This window comes from Ruditapes philippinarum, unplaced genomic scaffold (assembly GCF_026571515.1).
Source record: "Ruditapes philippinarum isolate M1 unplaced genomic scaffold, ASM2657151v2 ctg4498_1_1_1_1, whole genome shotgun sequence".
Classification (NCBI taxonomy): Eukaryota; Metazoa; Mollusca; class Bivalvia; order Venerida; family Veneridae; genus Ruditapes; species Ruditapes philippinarum.
The window spans coordinates 285,052-313,022 of NW_026867028.1; the positions used below are offsets into that span (position 1 = coordinate 285,052).

General features: G+C 31.0%; 3 protein-coding genes across 3 annotated transcripts; 1 reads left to right on the forward strand and 2 right to left on the reverse strand.

The window, feature by feature from the left end:
- Positions 1 to 2,246: 2,246 nt before the first annotated feature.
- LOC132734546 (cdc42 homolog) lies at positions 2,247 to 8,761 on the reverse strand. Its single transcript, XM_060721304.1, has 3 exons — positions 8,207 to 8,761; positions 7,199 to 7,257; positions 2,247 to 3,346 (listed from the first exon to the last, which is right to left on the reverse strand). The coding sequence occupies exons 1-3, from the start codon at positions 8,355 to 8,357 to the stop codon at positions 2,960 to 2,962; spliced, it is 597 nt and encodes a 198-aa protein (XP_060577287.1). The 5' UTR covers positions 8,358 to 8,761; the 3' UTR covers positions 2,247 to 2,959.
- A 5,443-nt stretch (positions 8,762 to 14,204) lies between these two features.
- Positions 14,205 to 15,325, reverse strand: LOC132734553 (cholinesterase 2-like). The gene is made up of 2 exons (XM_060721311.1): positions 15,313 to 15,325; positions 14,205 to 14,923 (listed from the first exon to the last, which is right to left on the reverse strand). Exons 1-2 carry the CDS (start codon positions 15,323 to 15,325, stop codon positions 14,205 to 14,207), a joined length of 732 nt encoding a protein of 243 aa, XP_060577294.1.
- Positions 15,326 to 16,145: 820 nt separating this feature from the next.
- On the forward strand, positions 16,146 to 19,956 carry LOC132734554 (cholinesterase 1-like). Its single transcript, XM_060721312.1, has 4 exons — positions 16,146 to 16,169; positions 17,296 to 17,349; positions 17,579 to 19,035; positions 19,508 to 19,956. Exons 1-4 carry the CDS (start codon positions 16,146 to 16,148, stop codon positions 19,785 to 19,787), a joined length of 1,815 nt encoding a protein of 604 aa, XP_060577295.1. The 3' UTR covers positions 19,788 to 19,956.
- The last annotated feature ends 8,015 nt before the right edge of the window (positions 19,957 to 27,971 follow it).

Consider the following 27,971-nt stretch of genomic DNA (forward strand, 5'->3'; position numbering starts at 1 on the left):
TTCACATAAACATAAGAAATAAAAGATATCAGAGACATAGATGTTATCTACATCTCTGAAAATATATATTGTCCTACACATGTCAATCTGCCGATAACTGGGTCATTCAGGAATGACATACTATTTAACTTTTTTTCTTGTAACACTTTCAATTCTTTATACAAAATGAGTTCTATTCAAGCAGCTCGCCGTCAGTTTCCTTGAAAATTTTGAAAATGTATCAAAAAAATAAAATATTGTTAACAAAGAAAGTAATTTACACATTGCAAACGGCTCGTTCATTCCCGGTTAATTATTAAATAAAGTTCAGAATATGCAGAAATAGCCCTTTAATGCGTTAGTCACACAGTAGAAGTATCGTGATAAATACTTCAATCAGTCATTTTATTGCATATAACATGTAAATCATCACTCAAATTGTGAATATCTACTTTTATCTAGACCTTAGTTCATTTTTCTAAAAGTGATTTTTTTTTAATTAATTTGCTTTGGCTCAATTGTAGGCATACAGCTTTAAGTACATTTTGAACATTATGCAGTCTTTCTTATCACTGCGAGAAAATAAACGATATCTCACTGTTATTTCTGTGCTTTCCAGTTTGCAACATTCGATTGAGATACATCTGGAATACTCACTTTGATAATTAGATTTTGTGTGTAATAAAACGAAATGTTCTTTATTTCTTTCCATATCGTATATGTGATTTTAAATAAGATTGTACATTTGTATTTTCTTTTCCATTGACTTTAAGAGTATTAGATTTGTTATCGCATTGTTCTCCTATCTATAGCAACAGGGTACCACACAGGCAACATTTTGATCAGTACGCCTGAAAAATCTTTGATCGGACGCACAAGAGCGACGCATTTTCGTATCATTCTTTTTTACACAGTTGACGAGTAAGCCGAAGTTGTGTCAAGTACTAAGAAATTACACGCAGTCTGTATCAATGTCCACTAGAACATATACAAAAATGGAGCATCGTCTCCAGTTAAAAGTAAAAAATGTGGTGTAACTCTAGTAGGTCCTATTCTACATCTAAGAACAACTTCAGGAGAAAAAGAGATGGTGATTCAACAATACAAGGATTGATCTCATGAAGTTTGTTATATACAGCTTTGTCCCATTTCAATTTCCATTCAGATGAAATAAGTTAACTTATTGAGAGTTTAAAAGCACTGTTTTGTAAGGATAAAACTACTGGTAAAGAATTTATGGATTCTTTTTTCAAAAGCATCTACTTTTTCATTTCCTCGTATTCCTACGTGGCTTGGGATCGAACATAAATTGACTGGCTTGGTTTTAAAATATCATGAAGCCACAAACGGCTTTTCTTAATCATAATATTATAGGAATTTTGAATTGCAAATTTATCACCATTATGCTGTAAAGTGTGTGACAATTCTAGATTAATGGCTTAAGCTTCTGCAGTAGATATAGATGCATTATCAGGGATGTAAATTTATTTTCAAAGACGGTCGCACCACTTTGCGAAAATCTTTGGAGCCGTCAGTGTAAATTTTGAATAGATAGAAAGTAAGTTAGAATAGAGTCTTTGACCAAACTACAGTCATGCATAATTGACAACTATTAACTAAGGTGTGATGTTCATAATAAAGTTCATTGTCTTTTGGATTCTTTCATTTGAGGAAGCTATCCAGCTAGCTTACGGAATAGCGGTGCGACTTCCTACACCAGTAATGCTGGAAAGTCGCCATATGACATATATTGTGCTGGTGCGCAGAAAAAATAATTATAGCAGATAGAACAAAAAAATCATTTTTATCAATTATTATGTTCATACGAACTCACTTAGAACTCTGTTTACATGGTTTTAAGACATATTCTATAAAAAGCGATAGTTTTTTATTTCTAGAGAGGGCCGTGTTGCACGAAACACAGGATTTGTTTTTGCCTCAATAAAAGATCATGCTCGGAGATTGAAACAAAGTTGGGTTCCGACGGCTACACAAGGCGATATGATTGGCTTTCTCCTGCTGTCCGTCTGTTATGTCTGAAATACAATAAGGACTGTCTTTTGGAATCTATAAGTTCAGCTAGAAACATATTGAAATGTAACAATAGATTGTTCCTCAAATTCAGTTTTCTTTAATGTCTTCATTCAAACCGAATTCGAGTCAGCAACATTTTCAAATTTGCCGTGTTGGGCTTTCTTTAGGGATTCTGTCTTTCTTTATTTTAAGAATACATAACTTAGAAAAACGAAGTAAAGTATAAAGGTAAATCAGGTTAGACATTTTATTCTTTAACATTTTCATGAAATAGTTTATAAATACATACATAGTATATGCCGGCCAGCAGCATAAATGACATGATTGTGTACATGAATTGTGTATTATGCATACAATATAAATAGATTTATAGCATGGTAATCTTGATACATATGCATGAGTATAGGACGAAATATCAACTGCAAGTGAACACATTCTCAACGGCAGCGTATTGTTATGAGCAAGCACCGTTTTGTATTTTTATCGTTGATTTATATAAACATTTACTAGAGAAGTTAATAAAGTTTCTGGCACAACTTGAAGAAGGTTATAATTCTTACTTCGGCTGAAACTGTACGTTTTGAGAAATTTTAAAACGCAAGATTGTAGACTTGCTAAATTGAATATCATAACGAGTATAACATTCTAAATATGATTGTCCAATCGAAGCTTTGATAGTCTCGCACTCGTGTCAACTGTTCTGAACAGGAAGTTCATAAATTTTTTATCGTCTGTATATATTTACGCAATGCATTGTCTTATAATATTGCACATTTCCCTTGGTTTATATATATGGTATGGGATCCAAGAATTTTTTGCAAAGCTTTTGATTAAATGCGAAAAGAAAGCAATGCAAAAAATACTTGACCTATATTTAATATATTTATAATACTGGAGATCGGTACTAGAATATAACTTCTGACATATGTCACGTGTCTTGGCGTGTCTATCGCCTTAGCAACCTGCTAAAAATTCTGCTCTTCTTCTTCCGGTTCTTGAGAGCAAGATTAACTACACTTGAGAATACTTCCGTTACACCGTCCATTGTCAACGAGGAACATTCGAGGTATGCATCGGCTCCAATCTCTTTTGCAAAGGCCTCGCCTTCTTCTAGAGTCACATAACTATCTCCGGACGAATGTCGGCGCTTAAGTCGGACGTCTGACTGGCAACCAATGAGAATAATAGGCTTTTTACGTTTAACATGGGACTTTGCTTCCTGTATCCAGACGTCTTTGATATTCTGTAAAGAGTCCACGTCATTGACGCTGTAGCAGACGATAATGACTTCACTGTCTCGGTAACTGAACGCTCGCACGTCTTCATAATCATGCTGAAATATACAAATTTAATAGTTTATATAAGTATGCTTAAGTAAATATTTATATTAATATTTTCATACATATACATTAAAATAGTTTAATGTAAATTTTGTGTATACATGTAAATTCACAATAATAACTTCCATATCCGTCATCGCCTAAGTTATACTGTATATTCTAAATTTCGTGTATTTTAATACTTTTAAAATGCTATGCTATACAATTGTGTTATATTTCACATCTTTCACCGTGTGTTCCGTCTCATTTATTGGAATTATTTGGATATATATTTCTTGTAATTTGTTTTAATACCTGCTTCCTATTTCATTTAATATTTGTAGTCTACGTATTATTATGTTAAGTGTGATATTTTATGCAAATTAATGTTGTTGTTTTTGTTTATTTTCTTTAAATGCATATTTTTTATACTTATCATACTGTATAAGTTTGAACATGTATTTATATATCACTTTTCTTAATAGTATACATTTTAGCTATGCGGAATCGTTTTAATATGAAACGTTAGTTTGTTTTCTTGTTACATCAGCTTTTATTTTAAATTAATTATGAAGAGGTTTTTGTTTGTCGTTAAAACAGCTTGCAGGTAATGTTTAATTTATAAACCTTTGTTACGTGAAATAAACCTGTATCTTGTTTCATAGTATATATAGTAGTGTGCGGTGTTAAAATATATTTATCAAATATTTTATAATAGCCATTTTCGCTACAAAGATTGTGTTGGTCTGCCGTAAAAACAAACTAAACAAACAAAACAAGCTGGTTTTGAATATTTTGTACTGTCTGGCATTCATTTTTTACAAATGTTGTAATTCAGATAAGGAATATAAACTGGGCCAATATTAATTAATTAATAAACCTAATTTAAAGATAGCAGACGACAAAAACATGCACTGACTTGTTCATAACCCTTTATTCGGTTTCGTAATACGAAACCGAAAATTAACTAATTTGAGTCATTCCTTATTATACAACTACTTTCTTAATATAAATAACTGATTTAATTGCTCCATTTAGTTTCGTACTGCTCATTAATTTACGTTAAGATAAAAACATGGACGTCACACTGGGGCGTAGATCTATCTAAAGATCCGGGTTGAAGTATTTCGCTATCAACACACATGATGACTTTATCTATATTACCATGTAGGTCTACGTTGTTTGGTCCTTGTGACTTGTAAACAATCATGGGACTGATTCAATGTGAAATATTTAACCCATGTTTTAAGATAACAGGTTATCTAAGGAATGTATCCGGTTTTGGAACGGGTCAAGAGTGATTTTCTGTGAATCAAAATAACTAGTCCATTCGAAATAAATACAGATTGAAGGTTACATAGAGATAACGCAATTTATACATTCATAAAGGGAGATAATACATACAATTTATCTGATATATTCATCTATATGATTTAGGTGAATGAATAATTCTCAGCTAGAATTTATTTAATTATTTTTATGAAAATTTATTTGAATGAATTTAACAGTTTTTATTTGTTCTTACGTTCTTATTTGATGAATTATTTTACAAGAATAATCCGTCCTAACTCCTAAGTAAAAATTAATTATTCTGAGACTCGCTCTTTGAAGTATTAATGTATATCACAACTTTCAGTATACGATGGTTAACGCAAATGAACTGCGGAGGTTTTAACCGTTCACCTACAGGTACTGAAAGTGATATGACTTTCAGCCTATGCCAACAGTATAGAGCCAAGCCAGCCTGCGCATCCACGCAGTGTGACCAGGCTGTATACAGATGCCTGATTAAATTTTCATCTTAGTATCCCCTAAATTGATAGTGGTCTGTCCAAACAAGTAGAAGCTGGACAAGTCCATTTAAGAAATTCAATAGGTTAAAGGTTATGTATAAAGTCAAAAATTCCCCCGTTATAAGTTTATGACATGAGATAATAACAACACATGATTAAACCATATGATATGACTTTATTCAGGTGAAACCTATTTGTGTCAAATATAAAATATGTCATTTTGAAACATATAAATGTTTAAACGGCTGGGAAACGTATCGCCCTAAATCCATAACGCCCCGAAAACAAAACTAAGTAGTTATGACTTTAATATTTTGTGTCAACCCACTCAAATCAGAGTTGTTTTGAAGTATGTCATATGTGTGGTTTATATTTTAATAATGATGAAGCTGATTTTTTTGGTAAAAATACTTTTATAACATTACACCAATTTTAAAGTAGGAAAACATTCAAATTTTGAAAGTCATTTCATGTTTGTTTAGTAGTGTAACAATGGTTTAATAGTACAAATATATGCATTTAATGGTCCTGTTTACAAAATATTGTCTTATAGTCAAAATATTATAATAAGCATTTGACGTCATAGGGACTTTTTTGTGTAAAATAGAGTATAAAAAATAATAAAAAATATTCATATTTTATACCGATAATTGTGCACTTTAATTTTTTTATTGTGCTATTGTAGTGGGTCACAGATGTAGGTAATATGTAGGTCCACAGTTGTCCTTGAAAAAGTAACAAAAATTTGAAGCTACAGATTCAGTCAATTGTGAAGACTTTATTACCCTATCTTTAACCAAACGTGTTATTATATACAAGTAAAAAAATCACACATTTTCCAGTGAAACGAATGTCAATTTTTTTATAAATGTTAAAACTTGAAATTTTGAAAAACGCGTTATATTTCGGTTCGTATTAGCACGTGGGAGTTAAATAAAAATGCTTCGTATTGCGTGTTAAAAGGCTATTGTTACAAGTGAAAGCAATATATGATGTGTTCAAACAAAAAAATGAACGAAAGCCCGTTGAGCGTGTGTGGGCAAAATCTTCCCCAGGTTGTTGAAAATATACACTTTTTCTTTTCTTTAGATTAATGTTTTGTAGGCATGAAACTATGCAGTTGCAAACGGTCTAATTTCAACCACAACTAGTGTCATTACATGTATAAATATTAAATTTCAAAAGATACTCAAATACACCAGTTTCAGCCATTAAAATACATAAGAATTTGATTGAATTATATAAACTGATGAAACTTATTAAAGCAAAATGCTTTTGTTGAGTTGTGATTTTTATATCATATGAATGAAATTGAGAAATATCAGCAATGACAGAATAGCCGAGATGTATTTCATTTGTATTTGCCAACCTCAAACTCACATTCTGTAGTTAGATTTATCAAAATTATTATTATAATAACTGATAACATGTATTAAGATAATCTTGAAGATCAAAGGTTGTTAAAAAATTTCACTATAATCATAACTGTAAATGCCCTTTTACCCCATAAATAGATAGTATATTTCAGAAAACAGGTAATGCGGCGGGAAAAAATGTTTAAACTATTCAAGATAATTATAAATACATTTTTGAAAAAGATTGTACATATCACTAATGTTTTACATACCAAACAGATCAAAGTTTATAATGATACCGTAAATAGATTGGCTGAAAGTTTAAACCACGATTAGAAACTATTTACTGAATTCCTGTTTTAGATTTTGCGAATTACTACTAAACCTGTCTTATTATTTAAAGAATCTTCTAAAATCATCTAAGCCCGGTTCATCAGTTCAGCAAATTTTCCCGCTTGTCTATGAGGGATTTATTCATATTGTATGTTGCAATGTGAATTTAAGTCTGGCTTAAGACCCCGGTCTGATCAGCTTAAAACATCTTCAACCTTGTACTTTTACCAGGCCATAAATAAACGTCAGATATAGCTGCAGTCGGTCACATCCCCTTTACTTTTTTCTTCACATTAAATCAATTGCAACCGGCTTCTGAGTACCGGGTAATAAAGGGTAAGCATTTATATACATGTATAATAAATAACGTAATAAAAATACTAACCTGTCCTGGTGAGTCAAAGATGCTAACCGTGTATTGTTCTCCGTGCACTGACACTGTACCTATAATATATAAAAGTGAAATGTTAAAGGCAAAAATATTTACCCCTTATCCCTTTTAATTTTTTAGCTGGCTTTCTTTAAATGTTGGCATAGTTGTTAGGCTAAAACGGGTCAGTATTTAGTGTGGTCAGACTGAACTTATGTGCAACCTGTCTGTCTATACGCTGATGGTACAGATTTGTGGGGTAAAATTTCTCCTTTTCTCATTTCCCGCCAAAATAATGAATTGGCTTATTTCCTTCAATTAAAGTGGCATGCAACTGTCAGTTTAAACCTTGGCCTTGTTCCGAAAATGTTTACTTAAGGACTATTGTATTCCTAGCTAGGTCCTCTGTGACAGAAGCCAGATGGTAAAATCATCCTTCCCCACCCCATCTCCCATTCTACGAGTTGGGACGTATTCCACACTACTATGGAGCTTCATCTAAGAATCAGCATTGATCAATCAGTGAAAATAAAAGAAAAAAGCTTTGCTAAGAACCTACTATTATTACTGCAGTCTAAAGGGAAAGGACTGGGGTTTCAAATGGCTGATACATCATGGTCAAGTACACAGACAGGACAAAGTTAAGCAATATATGTAATAATTTATCATATCATTATTATACTTACTTGGACTATTTTTAGTTTTTTTTACATTCATCATTTCAAAAACTTTGTAGGTTTAAATTGCACTGTAAACACAAAATTGACTAAATTGAAAATGTGTGGCTAATTTGTGATGAACTCTTAGGACTTCTCCAAAACTACATGGACCTTATTTATAGCAGAACATATTAAAATCGAAAGTTCGCTCTAAGAAAGCACGATTGTATTAAAATGCACAATTTTTATGTTAAAACACGCACATTTAATTATGATAATAACTTGCACAATGCAACGGAATTTTACGTCAATTGTTTGAACCAAATGAGATATATACAGAAGTATCTGAAAATAGACAACTTACCAGCATAATTATCGAATACTGTAGCGACATAAGCCTCTCCGGGAGGCTGCTTATTGACGAACGCCAAAGCTAGAGAAGTTTTTCCTACCATTCCATCTCCTATCACAGTACAATTAACAACTTTCTGACTCATGATTTTGTCCTTTATCATTCTTTTAGTAAATGTTTATTATCCCTAAATCGAAGAATGACACTTTCAATACCAGAATATAATGTTAACAATGAGCAAATGCACAATTCTTTGTCCAAATTTTATTTCGATCTAAAAGTTCATTTCATTTCACTGTGGGGTGTATGCTTTTAGTCCACTCGCTGTTATTACGTCAGCTTCTAAAATTCACATTTCAATTCAAATTACTTTCTAATTCAAAATCGGACCGTTTGAAATTACTTCTTAACCCGTCTAGATTTCAATATTAAATGTCATTGTAGTCTTCATTAATAGTCTAGTCATACGATGTACAATGACGTCTATTTACTACGGTATATTACCACAACGGTAAACACTATCAACACATAAAAGTTGTTTAAAATGATGTTGCAGTTTGAAAATAGCTACAACGCTTTATATACCTGCCGTATTTAGCCCGTGAAACGACGGCCAATCAGACGACTGGTATCAAAGATAATTTAGATTTAAACATAAAGCTTATACATTAATACAGAGATAAAATTTAAATTCACATGGTTTAATCATGTGGCCCACAAATTTGTACGTTTATTGAAAATGGTAGGAAGTTAATTCAATTTCAGCGAAGACTGCTATCGTTAAAGATAACCCATATTTAAACCCGGGTGTGGCTAATATTCAAGTTAGTAAAGGTAAATTGCATGCGCGTTCATTTATTTACAATGCATGTACTATGTTTTCAAATATATCAAAATATTAAGTTTTCTGTTTACAACTACAAAGAAGAAAAAATCAAACAAAGAATGGCCATCTTTAGGTGGATATCATCAAATCAAGAACTAGGACTTGTTTCCAAAACAATTACCATATTGTAACACTCGTCTAGCAATATTACATGTTACATTTATTATCTGTATTATCATTATTTATCTGTTTTATTCTTTTTTCAACTCGTATGACCTGCGATTTGGACTACTGGTGTTTTTTGTTCGCGTTCCATGGCTGAAATGTTTCAAGATTAAAAAATATAATTTATGACACAGTGAAGGCCGAACCAGCTGGAAAGATGATTTTGGCTAGCCACGGTCGTTACAAACATACAGCAACACCATGGGTCAAAACCACCTCTGCAGAGATGCATAGACTACAGTTATTTGAACACAAAAAGTCGCCTCTTTCGATCACGCAGGGTTTAACAATGACTGCAATTCAGATACCTGAGCCATTGACAGCAACCCTTCCGTCACAAGGGGCATGATGAGTGCGCTTGTTTTTTTCCAGGTATTTTTTACTTTAGCATTCAGATAGCTTTCAGAAAATAATGCACGGTAAGGCAACTTAAGTACTATTAGTTCAATATGACTTTAACACCATATCATGCACTGTCTTTATAGGCCATTATCCTTTTACAAGAAACAATACATATGATGTATGACATTGAAATCCATTTATAGTTTTCAAAACACAGGAAGTTAATCTATATACTGCCGATATAAAGTTTGATTAATTAGTGCTATCGAGTGTATATACGTTTTTATGACGTCACAACGAATCTTTCAACGGTACGTGAGAATTTTTTAGCTAATAGGTAGACGTAAATAGAAACGTTGCATGATTTTCAGTACACAAAACTAGCGTATGTACTGTACTACATTATCTAACAAAGAACGCTAGTTTATATTTATTTGTTGGCAAAATCTTTTGAATATTAGTGTTCATTATATAATATGTACTCAATTTATCTTGAGTCATCGACCGAGCGTTTTCCTCTCATATATGTGTGTATGTAGATTTTTGATGCGCAGTAATATAATTATAGATTCGGTGCCAGTGAACTTTACACCGAACCTATCTATATTATCAAAATGCACCCTATCGTTTATTCCTTCTTTGCCTGGAAAATAAGGAAAGTCTTGTTAGAATAGAAAGTTTAAAAACAGACAAAAGCCGAGTAGAAATATAGTTTCATAGTATTTTAATATGCGTGGCTAGATACACACCATATGATCGATTGCGTCTCTAATTAGGTGACCACCAGGTCACTGACACATTGTTTTAACGTTCTTGGCACATTGTTTTAAACGATTTACTTGTCCGACGAAAGAACGTTTAAGAGAAAAAGAGGACATAGAAAACATGCATATTGATACATGACTAGTGCTTTTATGCATTTTTTATCAACTTTCTGACCGTTTCGTTAGGGACGTTCATTTCAAAATAACTACAGTGTTAATATCTAACCCGTGTTCTAATTTCATTTCTTTTTGACATCAGGCGCGTCATGAGTTTAAAAAATAACCGGTTGCAATAGTAACTAGGAGTTGTGTTTCATATGACATATTCATATGGAAAATAACTGGTATTCAATTTATCACTATATTTCATAACTAGTATCTGTAAATGAGACATTAACTCACAAGATGGGGCATAAATGTTCTCAATAATTTTAGAAGTGTTCCAATTTCACGAACAGTATTTATATAAATAACACATGAGCACTATTTGAACGTCTTATTTTAATTGAGTATCATTGACATAATGTTTTAAACTTACACTTAATATCTAATTATAGTAACACATACCGACACACCTGATCATAATACTATTATCATATGTTACGTTTGATTGCTCAACACCGTCGTGGCACGCCTGTCGTATCATTTGATCAATCTATATATACGACTTTAAACCTTATAACTACAATATCATTTAAAACAAGGTGAAACAGAATTCAATAATTGGTCTTGCTATCATCAAATTAGCTAATATGGTATATTATTTTATTTTAGTTTTGTGATCATGCATTTTTTCTGCCATATATCTCCCAGATAATACAGAAAAGTATGTAAAGTGATTGAGTAATTTTATGCTTTTAAAATACATTTGGTTGACCAGATGGCAAGCCTCGATGAAATAACACTAGATTTAAATCTATATCTTCTGAAATATTTTATAAAATTTATCAAAAGTAAAATAATATTGGTTGGTTGATTTCCAAAAAAGTTTTATCTGATTAGCAACGACTTTGTGTGTGCGCCACTCGCTTAAAGGCAATTCATTGCCATTTTTATTTCATACAAGCATTTAAGAAGTATTCTTTTTTAAAATCCAAACAATATTTTTTGCATCAGATATATAGCTTTACACACTTTAAATATCAAACAGACGCGAGACGGTCATATTTAATCATAAAAATGTAGTAGTAATATAATATTTAGGTGTTAAAGAAGCAAAGTTTAAAATAGATCTATACATACAATATTGGCGATTGTAATGCTATATGTTTGTGTCATATACGTTTGTGCTAATTGCATTATCTTCACATGTACTAGGCCAATTATTGGATAAATAGGTAAGCTTTAAATTAAATGTTACAAGGTGATCAGTTTTAAAAATACAGTGAAGAATATATCAATACACAGATTAACAAGGATGAGCCCCGTTCAATGAACGCTTTATCAGCATGCACTCTTAGAAGTGTTACTCAAAGCCATGGAAGAGAAAGAACCTCCAAGAATAATGAACGCAAAAACAAATCGCAGACCCGTTTAAAATTAGTCTGTACATGACAGATAGTGGCAAGTGCAACATTTCTCACCATCCCTAGCACCGGGAAATGCGGTTTTTAAGTTTCAGCACTACAATTATAAGAATGAATGGTCCCGAGGGACCAGAAAAGCATAAAAACACCGAAAGGTAGTTCATATGGCATTTTTATACAGCTGCCACAGAAACATCCATGATGCAAACATTCGACTACCAAAGCGTTTGAATGACCCAAAATAAACCAGTTTTCTAAAAACCACTTTATCAAAGTTTTCGCTGATTCATACACTCCTGTTACAACGATTAGTTCACCATAAAGTATGCTTGATTAGAAAATTTTAATCTTAATTCTGTTTATCAGACATACAGAGTTCACTCGAGATAACTTTTTGTTGAAATTATTAATTCATTAATGTAGGTGATTATAAAATTGCTAAAATCAACAAGAAGTACAATATGATATTTTATCATGAACATTATGAGATGCCATTATGCAACAATCATGAAATAATCATTAAAATATAATTATGCTAAAAATCTTTAAAAATAAAAAAATGAAACAAGCAAATCCGTTGAAATGATCTTCCCAGTCGAATGATCCAAATCACTGAATTGAAGCATCAAGGGTGGGAAAATTTATTTCATTATGAAAACGAGAACTATAGTTTCTTGAATTTGTAGTTGTCAATTTCAAGTTGATTTCTAGGAATTTGTAGTTATAAATTTGAAGTTGATTTCTAGGAATTTGTAGTTATAAATTTGAAGTTGATATCTCTAATAATTCTTCAGTTCTGATTGGAGAAATAATAGATGTGAAAAATTACAAAGAACTCCAAATCATGTAAATGAAAGTCATTGGCCATAAAATAGTATGCTTCTTCATGTTAAGATAAACACAGTTTTATAAATAAAACTTTAAAGTGATATTTTTAATGTTTCATGAGCACATATTTACATTAAACAAAACGTTCTTTTATTTCAAATTCTCAAAAATCCAAAAAATACTATGCAAATTCCACAATTGAAAATTTAATTGAAGGAAGAAAACTTAACATGTTTATTCATCTAAAACAAAATACAAAGGAACTTTTGGAGGAAATAGCAGAAAATAAAGACAAACTGAATGCCAAAGGTTCGTCTTATGGAAAATGCGCTTTCCTTTAAAGTTTGGTCATGATTTATTGTATTTTTTTTATTTTCAGAAAACCCAAATGGAGATGGGAAATCATCAAGCCATCCAACATGGCCGTGTATTAACAAGACATGAATACATTAACTTAAATAAGGAAATTACGTCTTGTTCGCTTAAAAGAACAAATTGACGGTCGTAAAAACGACCATGCCTCGTGAAAATATTAACGCCGCATTCCTAGGGCTAGAGCTTTGTGCCTTATATTGCTGTTAAGAAGAACCTCCAATTAAATTTTACGAAAAATAGTACATTTTATATAGGGAAATAACAAGTTGTGTTTGCACGAATTGCACCAGTAAATAGAGATTTTTTCAAATTTTGTTTCACATCATTTCACGTGACATAAAATGCAAACGGCTAATCAGAAAAGACAACACATAAATGTTAAAACGAAAAATTCTGTAGCGCTATTTTATTCATATAAGTTTATAGACTTTTTCATGTGTAAATACAATTTTTTTTTCAATCTATACATCAGTTATAATTAAAACTAACTTGAAGTGTACATAAATGAGTTATTATTAAAGGGTATTTTTCAAAGTAAAACACCCGAAAGTAATTGGAAAAATGTGATATCTTTCTCTTTAATATCAAAACCACAAACTTCAAGCTGGTGATAAACATTGTTGCAAACATGTCTTTAGGAAAAAGTTACAATATAGCCAAAGTTTGCAACAAACAAAAACAAATACTGTAAAAAAGTGTAAGGTACCCTGTTTTCGCAAAATTAGACCAATATCTCATCATTGCATGCGACAACTCTTTTTCCCAAAGCATAGCAATTGGAATTTGATCAATAACGGAGTGATATAATAGTTCGTCCGCATGGTTGGCACCATCTAGCCAGCTAGGTGTAGGGAGCACATGGAACACTGGTTTTGCACTAAATAGAAACATATCAACATATTCAACGATACATTTAACCTAGCATTAAGTCTGTTCATTTGTACAGCTGGAATAGCTCTAAAGATATCAGTGAAAAACGTTGCCACTTGCAGACTAATTTTTCCAGGATTTGAAGGATCTGTCCAGTCAGTGAACATAGAAGTTACAAATGTATGAACCTTATCAGAATATGCTTTGTTATCAGGCAGTTTTAATGCAGATTCTATAATAATTCTAAAATGATCTTATTTTGTTGGCTTGAATTGTTCAGCATAACTGATGTTTAGTAAATTTTGGAACAAAAATCCCGCATCGTATATAGAATACCCTTGCAAAAAGTCGAGAGTTTTAAAGAAGTCCAAAGACTTTTCGTGTTCTCTATTGTTTTCTTTTGTCAAGTCATTAGGATTTCCTTTAATAAAAGTACCATCTATTGTTGGCAAATAAAACATGTCTCGCAGCATGTTTCTCCGAGCCTCCACACTATATGCTTTGACGTCTGCAGCTAGGCTACTAGCTGATATATTTCGTAAGCAGTTCAGTGTGTCTGTTGAACTTTCAGATGAACATCTAAGGGATCGTACAACATAATCCGTCTCCAGCGTGTACCCAGAATTCCACTTGTACTCTGGTGACGTAACGCTATGACCATGAACTAGAACTCTTTGAAACAGACCCTTGTTTTCTGGATACAAAGCTAGAATTGGTGCACCTACCGCACCAGCAGATACTCCAAGAATCGAAACTTTGCTCTTATCACCTCCGAATGATACTTTATTATTATTTACCCATTCAAGGACAAGTTTCTGATCCCATATTCCAACATTACTAGGTGCATCGTTTTCATCTAACCGTAAAAATCCCAGAAGCCCAAGACGATAGTTGATAGTCACAACTATAATTCCACCGTATGCCGACAGATATTTTCCGTCTAATAAATCAGAAGAGCCCCATTTGAATCCACCTCCATGAATATACACCAATCATGATCATCATCATCATCATGATCATAATCATCATCATTATTATTAGTAGCAGTATTATTATTATTAACTCGAACGCTTTATGTGGCAAACGGTTGTACCCTATTATTCACTGCTTTTTTGAAAGATTTTATAAAAACAAGTTCTCTTCAACGACATTCACTTCACAACGGACTCACAACGGTGTATATAAAATTAATGTAAAATCAAGCTGTATCAAATACGATTGATAAATTATTAACTTACAGACGTAAAACACTTAATTGATACCAAAAGCCTTTCTGTACATTTATCTTATTAAGCCAGGGACCTAAAATATTAGCTTGTTTATTCCTCCTTATAAATCGAAGGAGTAACATTATATACAAACCAATATTATTCATTTTGTCAACTTTTAAAGTAGAAAAAAGTACATGATATTTTAATTAAAAAAAACGTGTACTATTAGATGAAATAGTATATTTTTATTTTTTTCTGTTATTGATAGAAATCGTATTCCAAACATTAAAAAATAAAAATTAAAAAAAAAGTACAAACAACAATACACATGACACATTGTTTATTAGAATTTCATTTTATAAACACATCAACGTAATCATTATTTTATTAGCTTGACTATTCGAAGCAAAGGAAGAGCTATTTATTCACCAAGGCGTCTGCGTCGGCGACAAACTTTAGTTAAGTTTTTGCTCTCAAGTTTCAAACTTTAAACTTATTTGAAAGCATAACAGAAGGTCAGTGTCAAGGGGCAATTACTATAACATGGATTTCGACAGAATTATGACCTTTTATGATATTTTTCTGTAAATTCTACATTATCTACGCTTTCGTTTAACTATCAAGCACTGAGATAAGTCGAGCACGCTATCCTACTGAAAACTCTTGCTGATTACATGTACTAAGATTTTAACAAGTTATTTGACCCACTTCTATACTTTTGTATTTTTTATATAACCTTATCCGTTTATATAAACTTCTGATCTTGGTAACAATTGTTAAAACCCGTAAATTTCCTTCAGTCTGGTTAAAATGAAATTTAATTCATGGATTGTATATATTTCAATGCAGTTTTACAAATCAGTTTATAAGTATGTACAGTTGTTTACATGAAAACGAATAAAAATGTTTCAATGCTCCAAGAGCAATTAATTTCAAAATTTAAACTATTTAATTAAAACGCGCGAACTCTTTATAAGGGTATATATGTTAACGTCTATTACAATAAAGGTATGTAATCAGAGAATATTAAACATTTACAATGTTGATGGAGTTACTTCCCCTATCTTTTTCAGCAAGGATAATGAAATGATAATGTGTATTCATCTTTAAGGCCAATCTAGAAGTCAAAATACCTCTTTGTTTACAATTTTTGTTACCTTTTTCAAAATTTATATTTCATATTCAACACTTTATATAGGTGATGAGCATCTCTCTGCCCTTTCTGCATAATGAAACATTTATTCATTACCCAGGCAAAAGAAACGAGTTGAGCAGACGAATTTTACAAAAAGAAATCTTGGCATAATTAAACTTAATATTCTTAATGCAGACTTTTATTTTCGGTTTCATGCTGAATTAAAAACATTGTTAGTTATACGGGGGATCAACACAGTCTAGTATTGGTTGCTCGTTATGAATGTTAAAAAAGCTCCTAATGATTCTAAAAAGCCTAAAATATAAAGTTTGATAGTCTTACAGAGATGGGACACTTTAAACTGAAAAAAATATGCAAAGGAAATCGCTTATCATATTCGGGTAAACAGTATTTTTACAAAGTCCACCATTGAATTTTACCATAATATTGAAATATAAACGAAACTTAAAGACCGGTGTAAAACAAAGTTTGACCCCGTTATAATTTATCAATTTTCAATCGTTGAGCTGTAAGGGGAGCTGATGCGGTCCCTTTAACCCAATACACTATATGAAATACAAGCCTCTGACCGATAAAAGAAGTTAGAAAACGGACCCTAAACCCAAAAGAACGCCCCGTTCTACATCTTGGGTGTGGCAATTGATACAAACCAAGTTTATGACTCAGACCAAGGCTCTGAACGTTACTGATTCTTCAGTGTCTCTCTTCCGAAAGCAGACCATTTCCAATAGAAAACCTAGAAATTTACATACCCGTAAAATGACTGCATTATAATTATAATTCAACGACTCATCAGATTTGAACGAATTTTTTATCAAGATTTAAAGTTGCAACATTGGCAGAGTCACTTTTTATGTTGTAAAAAGACTTGGAAATTTTTCAACGGGGTCAAAATCTAATGTTAAACCGGTATCCGTACATAAATATTTTACCACATACTGCTGAATGTACTGTTTGCTATGAAGTTTAAAGAACTAGAGGGACGAATGTAAACACCGGTTAGAGTTAAACTTAATAATAGATATATTTGAGGTAAGGATATGTTGAAAATACTATATTTATTTAATGTCGTACCTGAACTTTATATCACCCAACTTCTAAATTAAACAAGCACTATCCTTAACGTCCATGTGTTGAATATAGCATTTTCATAAAACTACCGAATCTTAATCTAAGCAATCATTAATATGAAAATAGAATGGATTTAAAGTTATCATTTCATATTTTTTGTTTAACGCTCGTTGTTTATGTGTATGGGCAGGAAGGTACGGTATCTACAACGGCTGGTGAATTTATAGGGACAACCGAGGAAACGACATTCAGCGGGGTACAATATAAAATAAAACAATTCTTAGGAATTCCATATGCTAAACCACCAATTGGTGACTTACGATTCAGAAAGCCAGAACCTTTACCAAAGCTACAAACACCATTCCGTGCTACTAGATACGGATTTATCTGCCCGCAGATTATTCTCCCGAGTGAACCAGTAGTAGGGACACAAGATGAAGATTGTCTGCATCTTAATATCTTTGTTCCAACACAAGCGCCTGATGATACAAACGGACATGCTGTTATGGTATGGATTCATGGGGGAGGGTTCATTTTAGGTTCATCCGATGAGTATGACAGCAAAATATTGTCAGGTTTCGGAAATGTCCTTGTAGTGACAATTAACTACAGACTCGGTCCACTTGGATTCTTCAGTACAATGGATTCGAACTGTCCTGGTAACTTTGGGTTATGGGATCAGATGTTGGCTTTAAACTGGATACGAGATAATATTGACACCTTCGGTGGTGATGTTAACCGCATTACTATTTTTGGTGAATCCGCTGGGGCGATAAGTGGCGAAATGCAAGGTATGAAACGAGAAAATATTGGTGTGTTCCATAGAATAATTGCCTCAAGCGGATCACCCTCTGTAAGGTCTATGAATTGTTCTAGAAATACACTGACTGGCGCCAGAGTTATGGCGGGAAAAGTTGGATGTGATTTGAAAAGCACCGAAGAGATGATTGAATGTCTCCGTAACATCACCTGGCAAGATTACATGGGAGCAATAAATGCATTAAGCCAAGATTCAAATAGTATAGAATATTTGATATTTGACCCAGTCGTTGACGGAGATTTTATCAAAGATGAGCCTAGAGATTTGTATAAAAGAGCAAAAACACAGACCATTGAAGAGCTTGAAGTTTTTAAATCCTTTGATTTGTTATCAGGAATGAACGCCAACGAAGGTGGATATTACTTGATGTATTTTGTAGAAGACGTAGATAAGTTTATGCCAACAAGAGAAGAGATGAAAAATGTGTATATACCGGCAGCAATGAACTTGGTCTACAATAGAACATTCCCTGAAACTATAATGCAAGTTATTGAAAATGAATATACAAATTGGTCAAGTCCATATGACTATCATAATATCAGAAGACAATTTGCTAAAATATTTGGAGATACAGGATTTGCAGTAACTAGTATCGAATTCTCACGGCTTCATGTTACATCACCAACGACATCTAAAACATATGTTTACAAATTTATGCCTAAACCATCAAAGCGAAGCGGTGGTTCTCCTGAGTGGATGGATGAAGCGAACCACGGTGACGATATTCGTTTTGAATTTGGATTTATTGATCAACCAAATGCAGAAGATTGGGAGATTGAATTATCGAAACACGTGATGCAGTATTGGACTAATTTTGCTAAAACAGGGTACGTCAAAATTCATCTTTTTCATATGTTATCATTTTTTTTGTATATCTTTTTCATATTTTATTCATCGTGTAGTAGGAAATTGCATGTTAACGCTTACATTAGGTATTATTGTTTCGTGATGTTATTTAATATTAACTGAATCATTTCAGATTGGTTTGATTACATTTGTTTTTCAATTTTATACCCCGTCACTTACACATAAATGAAAATTGAAATATCAACTTTGAATATGACCACGTGGTTACTCTTCTTATCAGCAATATAATGATATATAATTAAGCGCGCTGTATTATTGTAATTTTTGACCAGTCCCAATGCTATGAGTATAAAACACAGATATGTGTTACAAAAAGCCATAATTGAACAAAAAATTAAACTACGACTAACTGTTTTATTCTCTTAAAGTATTATTATGTGAAAGCAGACAAAGTTATGAAAAGAATAACTCAAATAAGATATTATTTTACAGAGATCCAAATAGCCCAAATCATCCTGGACCTGTATGGCGCGAATACGACTTAATAAACCAGCATTACATGGAGCTAGATAGAGATTTGGGTGAAACTGGCGGGAAGCAGTTCGCATTCGCGAAAGAGCTCAACTTCTGGTTGGAAGTGTTCCCAGACCTTGTGCACGCCACGGATAATCAGGGCATGAAAACATGTGGAACAATGATCAGTCTTGGAAATATATTTTTCAGCAGCACAACACCATTTTTCATGTTGTTTTTAAAAGCTCTTTTTATTTAAATCTTTGGCAGTAATTCCATTCTTTTTTGTAAGAACGACTGATGCCTTAGTTTTTTCATTTTCTCAAGAATATAACTTTTAGTTAAATTTAATCATATCTTATTGCTAAGAAAAATATGTAAATATACACAAAAACAACAAGTTTTCGAAATAAAAGATATAAAAGTTGGACCCAAGTTCAAGCAGCCCTACCCCATACAGTAGTGAACAACTGATTTTATTCCTTATTTTTCCTAATGAAAAGAAAATGAATCCACCAACTTTGATCAAGCAACTCTTATAAGGGTGCAGTAAATTGCAGGTACGGGGGAACCAATTATGCTAGCATGCGTCGTTATCCAAATCTACATACACTAATTAACTATCTTTACTTATCATTCCTTATTTTTCATATCAAAATTAAAATATTTAAAAAAATGAATAATAAGTTCGGCCGTCTGTTCTCAAGTAATTTATCATTGCTTCATGGAACCTACATTTATTCAATATGTTTTCAAAAGTAAACAATCTTAAATTATATCAAATTCTATATCTTAAACTGAAGCTAGTGAACCATGCCTTATAACCACTGCACATAGGTTTCGACCTTTGCAAGTGTGTTCCAAATTTTGACCTTTATTTGTTTAAACTATTCGTACGTGTATTTCCCCTCGGTAGATTTAAGCGCGCTGCAGTGTACTTTTTCAAGTATACTTGTAAATAACAGCAATCTATTTGAAAAAGTAAAGAAATCCAAATGTTAACCTTGAAATAGCTCAAAAATTCTGTTTAAATTCTTGCATTCCGTTTTTTTTTGTTTCTTGTGTTTTGCAGTTGTTGATTTCTTTTTCGTTTTAAGCATAATTTAAGGAAACAAAATAAAATTAATAATCAACCAATGTGTTTCCCAAAAAGATTTGATGTTTAAGTGACTGTATTTCATCTATAGATAAACATAAAGAGGTATACATGTATGTTAATATAATATATTTAGATTAGCGTATAGCAGATAAGAAAAGAATCATTATTAATAAAACAGTCATACCAAACAGCAAGAGTAATAGTTATGTTTATTTGCATACATTTACATGTGTACACATTATTAAAACACACCATTTCGATGAGGTTAGCTATCCATACAAACAACGTTTCGATATAGTGAGCTATGAAAACACATACTGTAACAATGTAGTGAGTTATTAATACAAACACCGTTTCGAATAAAATGAGCTATCAATAAATACACTGTTTCGATGAAGTGAGCTATCAATAAAAACATCGTTTCAAATATTTTTTTTTTTAAAAAAAAAAAACCAAAAAAAGTTTCAGGGTTTTTAAAATTTTAAAAAAAATTTTTTTTAACCCCAAAAAATTTAAAAAAAAGGGGGGGAAAAAAAAAAAAAAAAATTTTAAAAGGTTTAAATTTTTTTTTTAAAAAAAAAAAATTTTTTTTAAAAACCCCGGGGGTTTTTTTTTTTTTTTTTTTTTTTTTTAAAAAAAATTTTTTTTTTTTCCCCAAACCTTTTTTTTTTAAAATTTTTTAAACCTTTTTAAAAATTTTTTTTTTAAAGGGTTTTTAAAAAAAAAAAAATTTTTAAAATTTGGAAAAAAATTTTTTTTAAAAAAAAAAAAAAAAAAAAAATTTTAAAAGGGGGGGAAAATTTTTTTAAAAAAAAAAAATTGGGGAAAAATTTTTTTTTTCTCCCCTTAAAAAAAATTTTTTGGGTTTTTTTTTTAAAAAAAATTTTTTTTTTTTTTTTTAATTTTGGGGGTTTTTTTTTTTTAAAAAAAAAAAAAACTTTAAAAAAGGAAAAAAAAAAATTAAAAAAAGGGAAAGGGAAAAAAAAAAAAATTAAAAAATTTTTTTTAAAAAAAAAAAAATTTTTAAAAAAAAAAAATTTAAAAGTTCCCCCTTTTTCAAAGGAAAATTTAATTTAAACCCCCCAAAAAACCCGGGGCAAAAAATTTTTTTAAAAAAATTTTTTTTTGAAATTTTTTGGGGTTTTTTTTTTTAAATTTTTTTTTAAAAAAAAATTTTTTTGGGGGGTTTTTTTTGGAGTCAGCCAGAGGTCAAAATACCAGACAACCTCAAATTTATAAAAAAAAAAGCGCATGTAGTAAAAAGGCTTCACAAAAAACCTTTCATCGCTCCCAAATTTAATAGTTTGATTGTAACTGTTTTCAATATATCTGACACTGATTAATTTTCTGAATTTCCTTATTTTTGAACGATTCGTATTTTTTTTTTTTTAAAAATGAAAAATAGTGAAATTTTTCGATTATTTGATTCTTTTTCGTTTTCTTAAATTAGTGTTTCGGTAAAAGGACTATTTGGTTTTCTCTTTCCGAAATTCTTGTAAGGGGGGGGTATAAAAGACAAAAAAGACTTTTGAAAACCCTGGCAAAAATGCTTTGCATGAAGAAAAAAAAAGAAAAAAAGAAAGAATAAAAATAACCGCTTCCTTTTGGAATTCATAAGGTAAAAGCAAGGAACATTTAATACGAAAGACCTTTTTCACGAATTCCAAAATTTGAAGTTTTTTTTTTGAAGTTAAAAACCCCTGTGTGAATTGTAATTTTTAAATGTGAATTATAAGGTGATCGTAAATTTCATGAAGTTTTTGAAAGGGCTAAAAATGTGAATGCACGAAGTTGTTTAATTTTTGGTTAAACAAATTCTGAAGCTTAATCGGGAATTTACGAATTTAAAAATTTTGTGAATTCACGAAGAGCAATCGGAAATGAGAAGTTGAAATGTCCCAACTGGTTTGTCATTAACTGCTACTGATCAAAAAACTCTCTTGAGAGCCCTGAAGTAAACGAAAATAAGAATGCATTAAAAAAATAAGATTTTATCAGTTTGCGGTTATTTGAGTCATCACATTTACTTTAATACAAATAAAAAAATTTAAAACGCAATGTTTTAAAATTCTTCATACTACATGACACATGATGCTAAGACAATTTATCGGGAAAAAACCCCAACTTTACATTACATAATGATTTTTTCAAATTTGTGATTCATAAAAACATTCAAAAATCATTCAAAAATGACCCGGGTTTTTTCATTACAAAGTAAAAAATAAATATTAAGCAACAAAAACATTTTTATTATAGGAATGGATAAAATGCGAAAATAATAAAAATATAATAATAATAATAATAGTAAGAATAAAAAATAATAATAAAAAAACAACCCCACCAAAAACACACGCACCCCCCTTTCACCCCCAACACAACAAAAAAAAAAAAAAAAATTTTAAAAACACATTGTTTTTTTGTAAACCACTTTATAATCAAAAAATAACCAAAGGGAGTAAAAAAATGAAACAGTTTTGGCATAATAAATGAGAAAACAGTTTTTAAACATGATTGGAAATTTATATTATGGGACTTACCCGCTCGAATGACATACAATAAAACACCCCAAAAAAAAAAAAATTAAGTACCCCAAATTTTGGGAGACACTTTTTTCAATGTTCAAAATTTTAAAACCCAATTCATTCGAAAATAACAGTTGTTTAATGATTGTTTTAAATTACCATAAAAATATTTATACAGGGTTATTTTTCTAATTTTTTTGGAAGGGTCTAATTACTCACGTAGAAGTAAAGTTCATTTAAAATATAAAATATCTCTTTTTAACATTTATTTCTTTTTAAACTTTAAAACTCTGAATACGAATATTTTCCGTTGAAAATATCAAAGTCTTTTTTTTTTTCTATTATCATTTTTTTTAGCTCACCTGACCGCAAATTGCTCAGGGCTGAGCTTTGTTGATGTTTCATCATTTATGCGTTGTTATCTACAATTTTATTTAACATTTCTTCCTGACAAGATATAATTGTTAAACCAAATCATTATCGTGTAGCACTTGCAGATTGATGTAAACTTATGTCCACCTTGAAAACTGATTACAAGTTTGTAGAAGAAAACATATGATCCCACTTTTGTTAACTACGAGCTTAGAACTAAAGCTATTTGGCTAATACTAGTTATAGCATTGGACTAATATGGACCTCTACCAAAAATTGTGAAAAATCATGTCCCTTAATTCACTCAAATCTGGCTCAATCCATGGCTACTGTTGTTATAAATTTTTAAACAAACAAAATTTACTAAAATGTGTAAGCGGAGATGATCGAAGTCACGGTTACGATTTTGTTCCGCAATTACATTATAGAACGTGATTTACACGTGCGTATAGTTTTTGAGTGTCACGTGACTTTTCATTTCCAATAAGTCATATCTTTTAAATTTCAAAATATTCAAAGTTTGGAAATTAAAACAATATGCAGAAGACACCTATTCTTGGCCAGTGCTTCTTGTGATGGGATGTTGTTGGTCGCGCACACATAAATATGACGCAACTTCCTGTTATTACGTTCTCCTAGCATTATGTTGCACAGCATAACATTAGATATACATAAGGTTGAATGACGCTGGTTTAGAATAATCCCTGAAATAGGACCACCTCGCTCTTAAGACCATTTTTTAAAAGATTATGATTTTTCTTTTTTCTTATGATTGGAATATTGTATAAAAAAAGGTGAGGAAAAAACCAGAGTGGTTTAATGTTGCTTTCTTCACATTTATTTTGCGAGGAATTAAATTCTTATTTAATAGTGAATTATGTATATATTTTAATATATTGGAATCAAAACTTTGAGAATATAATTTTTGATATAAAATTTTCATAAATTTATATAAATATTGTTTATAAATATCAATGACTCGGTAGCCATTTTTGTCAAGTTTGAACCCATTTTACTCGCAAACCATTTAAAGTCATGTCCCTTGTTTTTTTGTTTTTTGGGTTTTTAAAACGTAAATGCTCTAAAGGTTTTTGAACACGATTTTGCCAAAACTAAGCCTTTTTTAATTTAAACATTGCATTACTAAAGATTTATTGGTTGAACAATAAGATTAATTTTGGATCTTTTTTTGGAAACCTAAGATCAAGGTAAATATGAACCCCAATATTTTTGTGAAAAAATACAATGTCCCTTTTAAATCTTTCATTTAAAATAGATCAGCTTTTTTACATTCTTGCATATCAGACCGGTTTTTTCCGCTAGTTTTCCCATGCCGGTAAAATTTTAATAGAGGGAATTAAGATTTTATACATTTTCCTTTCAGGCATACAGCTCATCTAGAAAATCCTTTTATTCCCAAAAGGGTGTTTTTTCTTTTTTTCTTATTAAAAAATGTATACACATTTTACTTACTTTAGGTACCCGTGGTTTTGTTTATATAAAAAATTTTTTTTTTTTTTTTTTTTTTTAAAAAAAAAAAAAAAAAAAAAAAAAAAAAAAAAAAAAAAAAAAAAAAAAAAAAAAAAAAAAAAAAAAAAAAAGGGAAAGGGGTCAAAAACAAAAAAAAAAGGTAATTAAAAGTATAATAATATAGTATTTCCTAAATGGTATGGTTTTGACGAACATTTACTTTTTTTTTATCAAAAATAAATTTTTTTTTTTGCTGAGGTTTTGTTTTCCCAGGCAAAAAAAAGCATTTATAAGTGTAAGTCACAGTTTACTACTTTCACTTTAACCGAAATCAACAAAATCGCGTTTTAAAGAAAAAAAATTTTTCCCTGATGTTTTCTTTTTTCTTTTTTCCTCATTTCCAAATAGTATTTATTTAACAGCCTGGTATTGTGAAAAAAGGTGTGTCAAAAGTCCCTTCTAAAACACCCAAAAGTGAATGAAAGAGACATATAAAAACTTTTCACTACGGGTTCATGTAAAAATGTACTGGATGCGGGAAATTTTAAATGGGAAAATAAAAAAAAAACCAACTGTTCAAGTAAAAGTAGATATGTCCTTATTCAAAAGAGTCTGGCTAATAAAACCCCGGGCCCGCCAAAAAAATACCTTGAGATAAAAAATTAAATAATAAATTTAAAAAAAGGTTTTTTTTCATGCCTTTGAAAACTGCCTTCTGTGCCTGGAACCCTTTCGGGGGTGCCCCCTAAACTTATAGATAAAAAACTACCACCCCTAAAACTGAATCATATTAAACCTAAACTACAACAACCCAAAAAAGAACCCAAAAGTTTAGATTTGGGATTTTGTTCCTGATCCACGGAAATCAAAATCAGTCAACCCTTGCTTTTTGATGAGAATGAGTTAAACCCCGGGTCTTTTAGCATAATTCTAACCACTCAAAAATAAACTAAAGCCAGGGGGTTTAAATGAAATTCCTTGGTACAAAAAAATCCAACTTTTTAAAAAGGAGCGATTCCGGTTTAAAGCCGAAGATAAGCGATTTGAGAAAGAAGTTGAACCCGGTTTTAAGCGATTTTCTAACACGTAAAATGAACAACCATGTTTGAAATTTCTCCTGAACAAAATATCCAACTTCTGGACTTGATTCCTTTTAAAGCACGAAGATAATTTTGCATTTGAGAGTTTTGAAGTTAAACCCGGTCTTTGCGATTTTAACAGTCAAATAAACAAGAGTCTACTAAATTTCTCCTAAAAAAATTCCACTTCTAGAAATTGTTTCCCGGTTTAAAGCACAAAGTGAGCTTAAAAAAAAAGGGTAGGAAAAGGAAAAAGAAATTATAAACCCAAAATGTACAAACTAACATTTGCGGGACGATAGTTTATTCTTGCTGGGGGAAAACCCTTTTTTCGTCATCAGGAAGTAAAAATTAAATAAAAGGACCACCCCTTTATTTTAAACGTGAAACTAAATGTTCCCCCAAAAAATCAAAAAATATTTATGAAGAGACCGTCACATTCAAAATTTATTCTGAATTTTCTAATGTACGTTGCGTGGATGCCATTGGTGTCTTCAAATGATTTGCAAGTTTTAAATGAATTGAAAAGAGGCTTTTATTTTTGTCTCCAAATTAATGACTACAAAAAAAAATCGAAATTATGGAAATTTTAAACGTTCTTGATTTTTAATGACATTTTTAATAAAACAGTAAATTTTCTTGAAAATTTATGCTTTCTTAACCCAAACAGACATCTACATAAAAGTAAAGTGAGCAAAAAGGGAAAAAAAAGAATTTTGAAAAAACCTAAAAACCAAAAAATAATTTCTAAAAAAGTTTTCCCCTTTGGGGTACTCAACGCTAAGAATTAGACTTATTCACAAATTTTTTTGGGCAACAGAGTTATTCTTTTCTACGCATGTGATAAACGAAGTTATTTTTAGACAAAAGTGGTCGATAAAAAAGCTGACAAAGTTTTTGATAAATTGGGAAAGCCTTAAAAATCGCGTCTATTAAGAAGTTATTTCCAGAAAAACGTGACCTAAAATCACTGACGTTTAAAAAAAAAAAATGACTTAAAAACCGTGCCCTCACCGCTGGGGTTCGATCCCGCAGGGATTTGTTATTAGTGAGGGAACATAGCTAGCTTCGGGAACTCGTGGTTTACTGGTGCCCGTTCTGCCTAAAAAAGCACATACACCTGAATCTTTTTACCTTAAAAATGGGAAACCTTTGCGGTTGACCTTTTTACTTTTTTGTCGATTTTGAGGGGAAAACCCCAAAACAAAACAAAAAAAAAAAAAACGGTTTGAAAATTTTTAAAATTTAAGGCAAATTTTGACTTAAAATTTGTAAGCGTGAATTTTTGAAAAATCGCGGGATAAAAAACAATTTTTTTTTTAAAAAAATTTGTATTATTTTTGGGGGCTTTATTTAAAATAAGTTTTAAATCGATAAAATTTGTCTAGTTTGGGGATTTTTTGTTGAAATTAATTTAAAACGATACAATAAGGCACAGTACTTAACTGGGGAGGTAAGTTCCCCCCCCCAAAAGCCATTATTGTCTTTTGTTTTTCAAGAAAAAAACTGGGGAAAAAGATCATAAAAAAATTCCGCATTTTATTTTTTTCTTGGGTTTTAAAAATTTGGATAAGGGGAAAGAGTGTTTTTTTTATATTTGTAAAAAGAAAAAAATTTAAAAACCCCAATTCTGTTTTTAAAATAACCCCCGTTAAAAACTAAGAAAACCATTTGTTTTTTTTGAAATTTTTTCTTTTCCCCAATTTATTTTTCTCCAGGCAAAAACTGGGTTTGCCAAGAATGAGTTACCCCCAATCCAGGTGGCCCATTAAATTTGGGAATTTTGTTTTTTGGGGTAAAATATTTTGCGTCCAAGGGGAAAGGTTTGAAAAAACAATTTCAGAATGCCTTGCTCAATTTTTTACATTTTTTTGGGGTTTAACTTTGTGACACAAAACTGT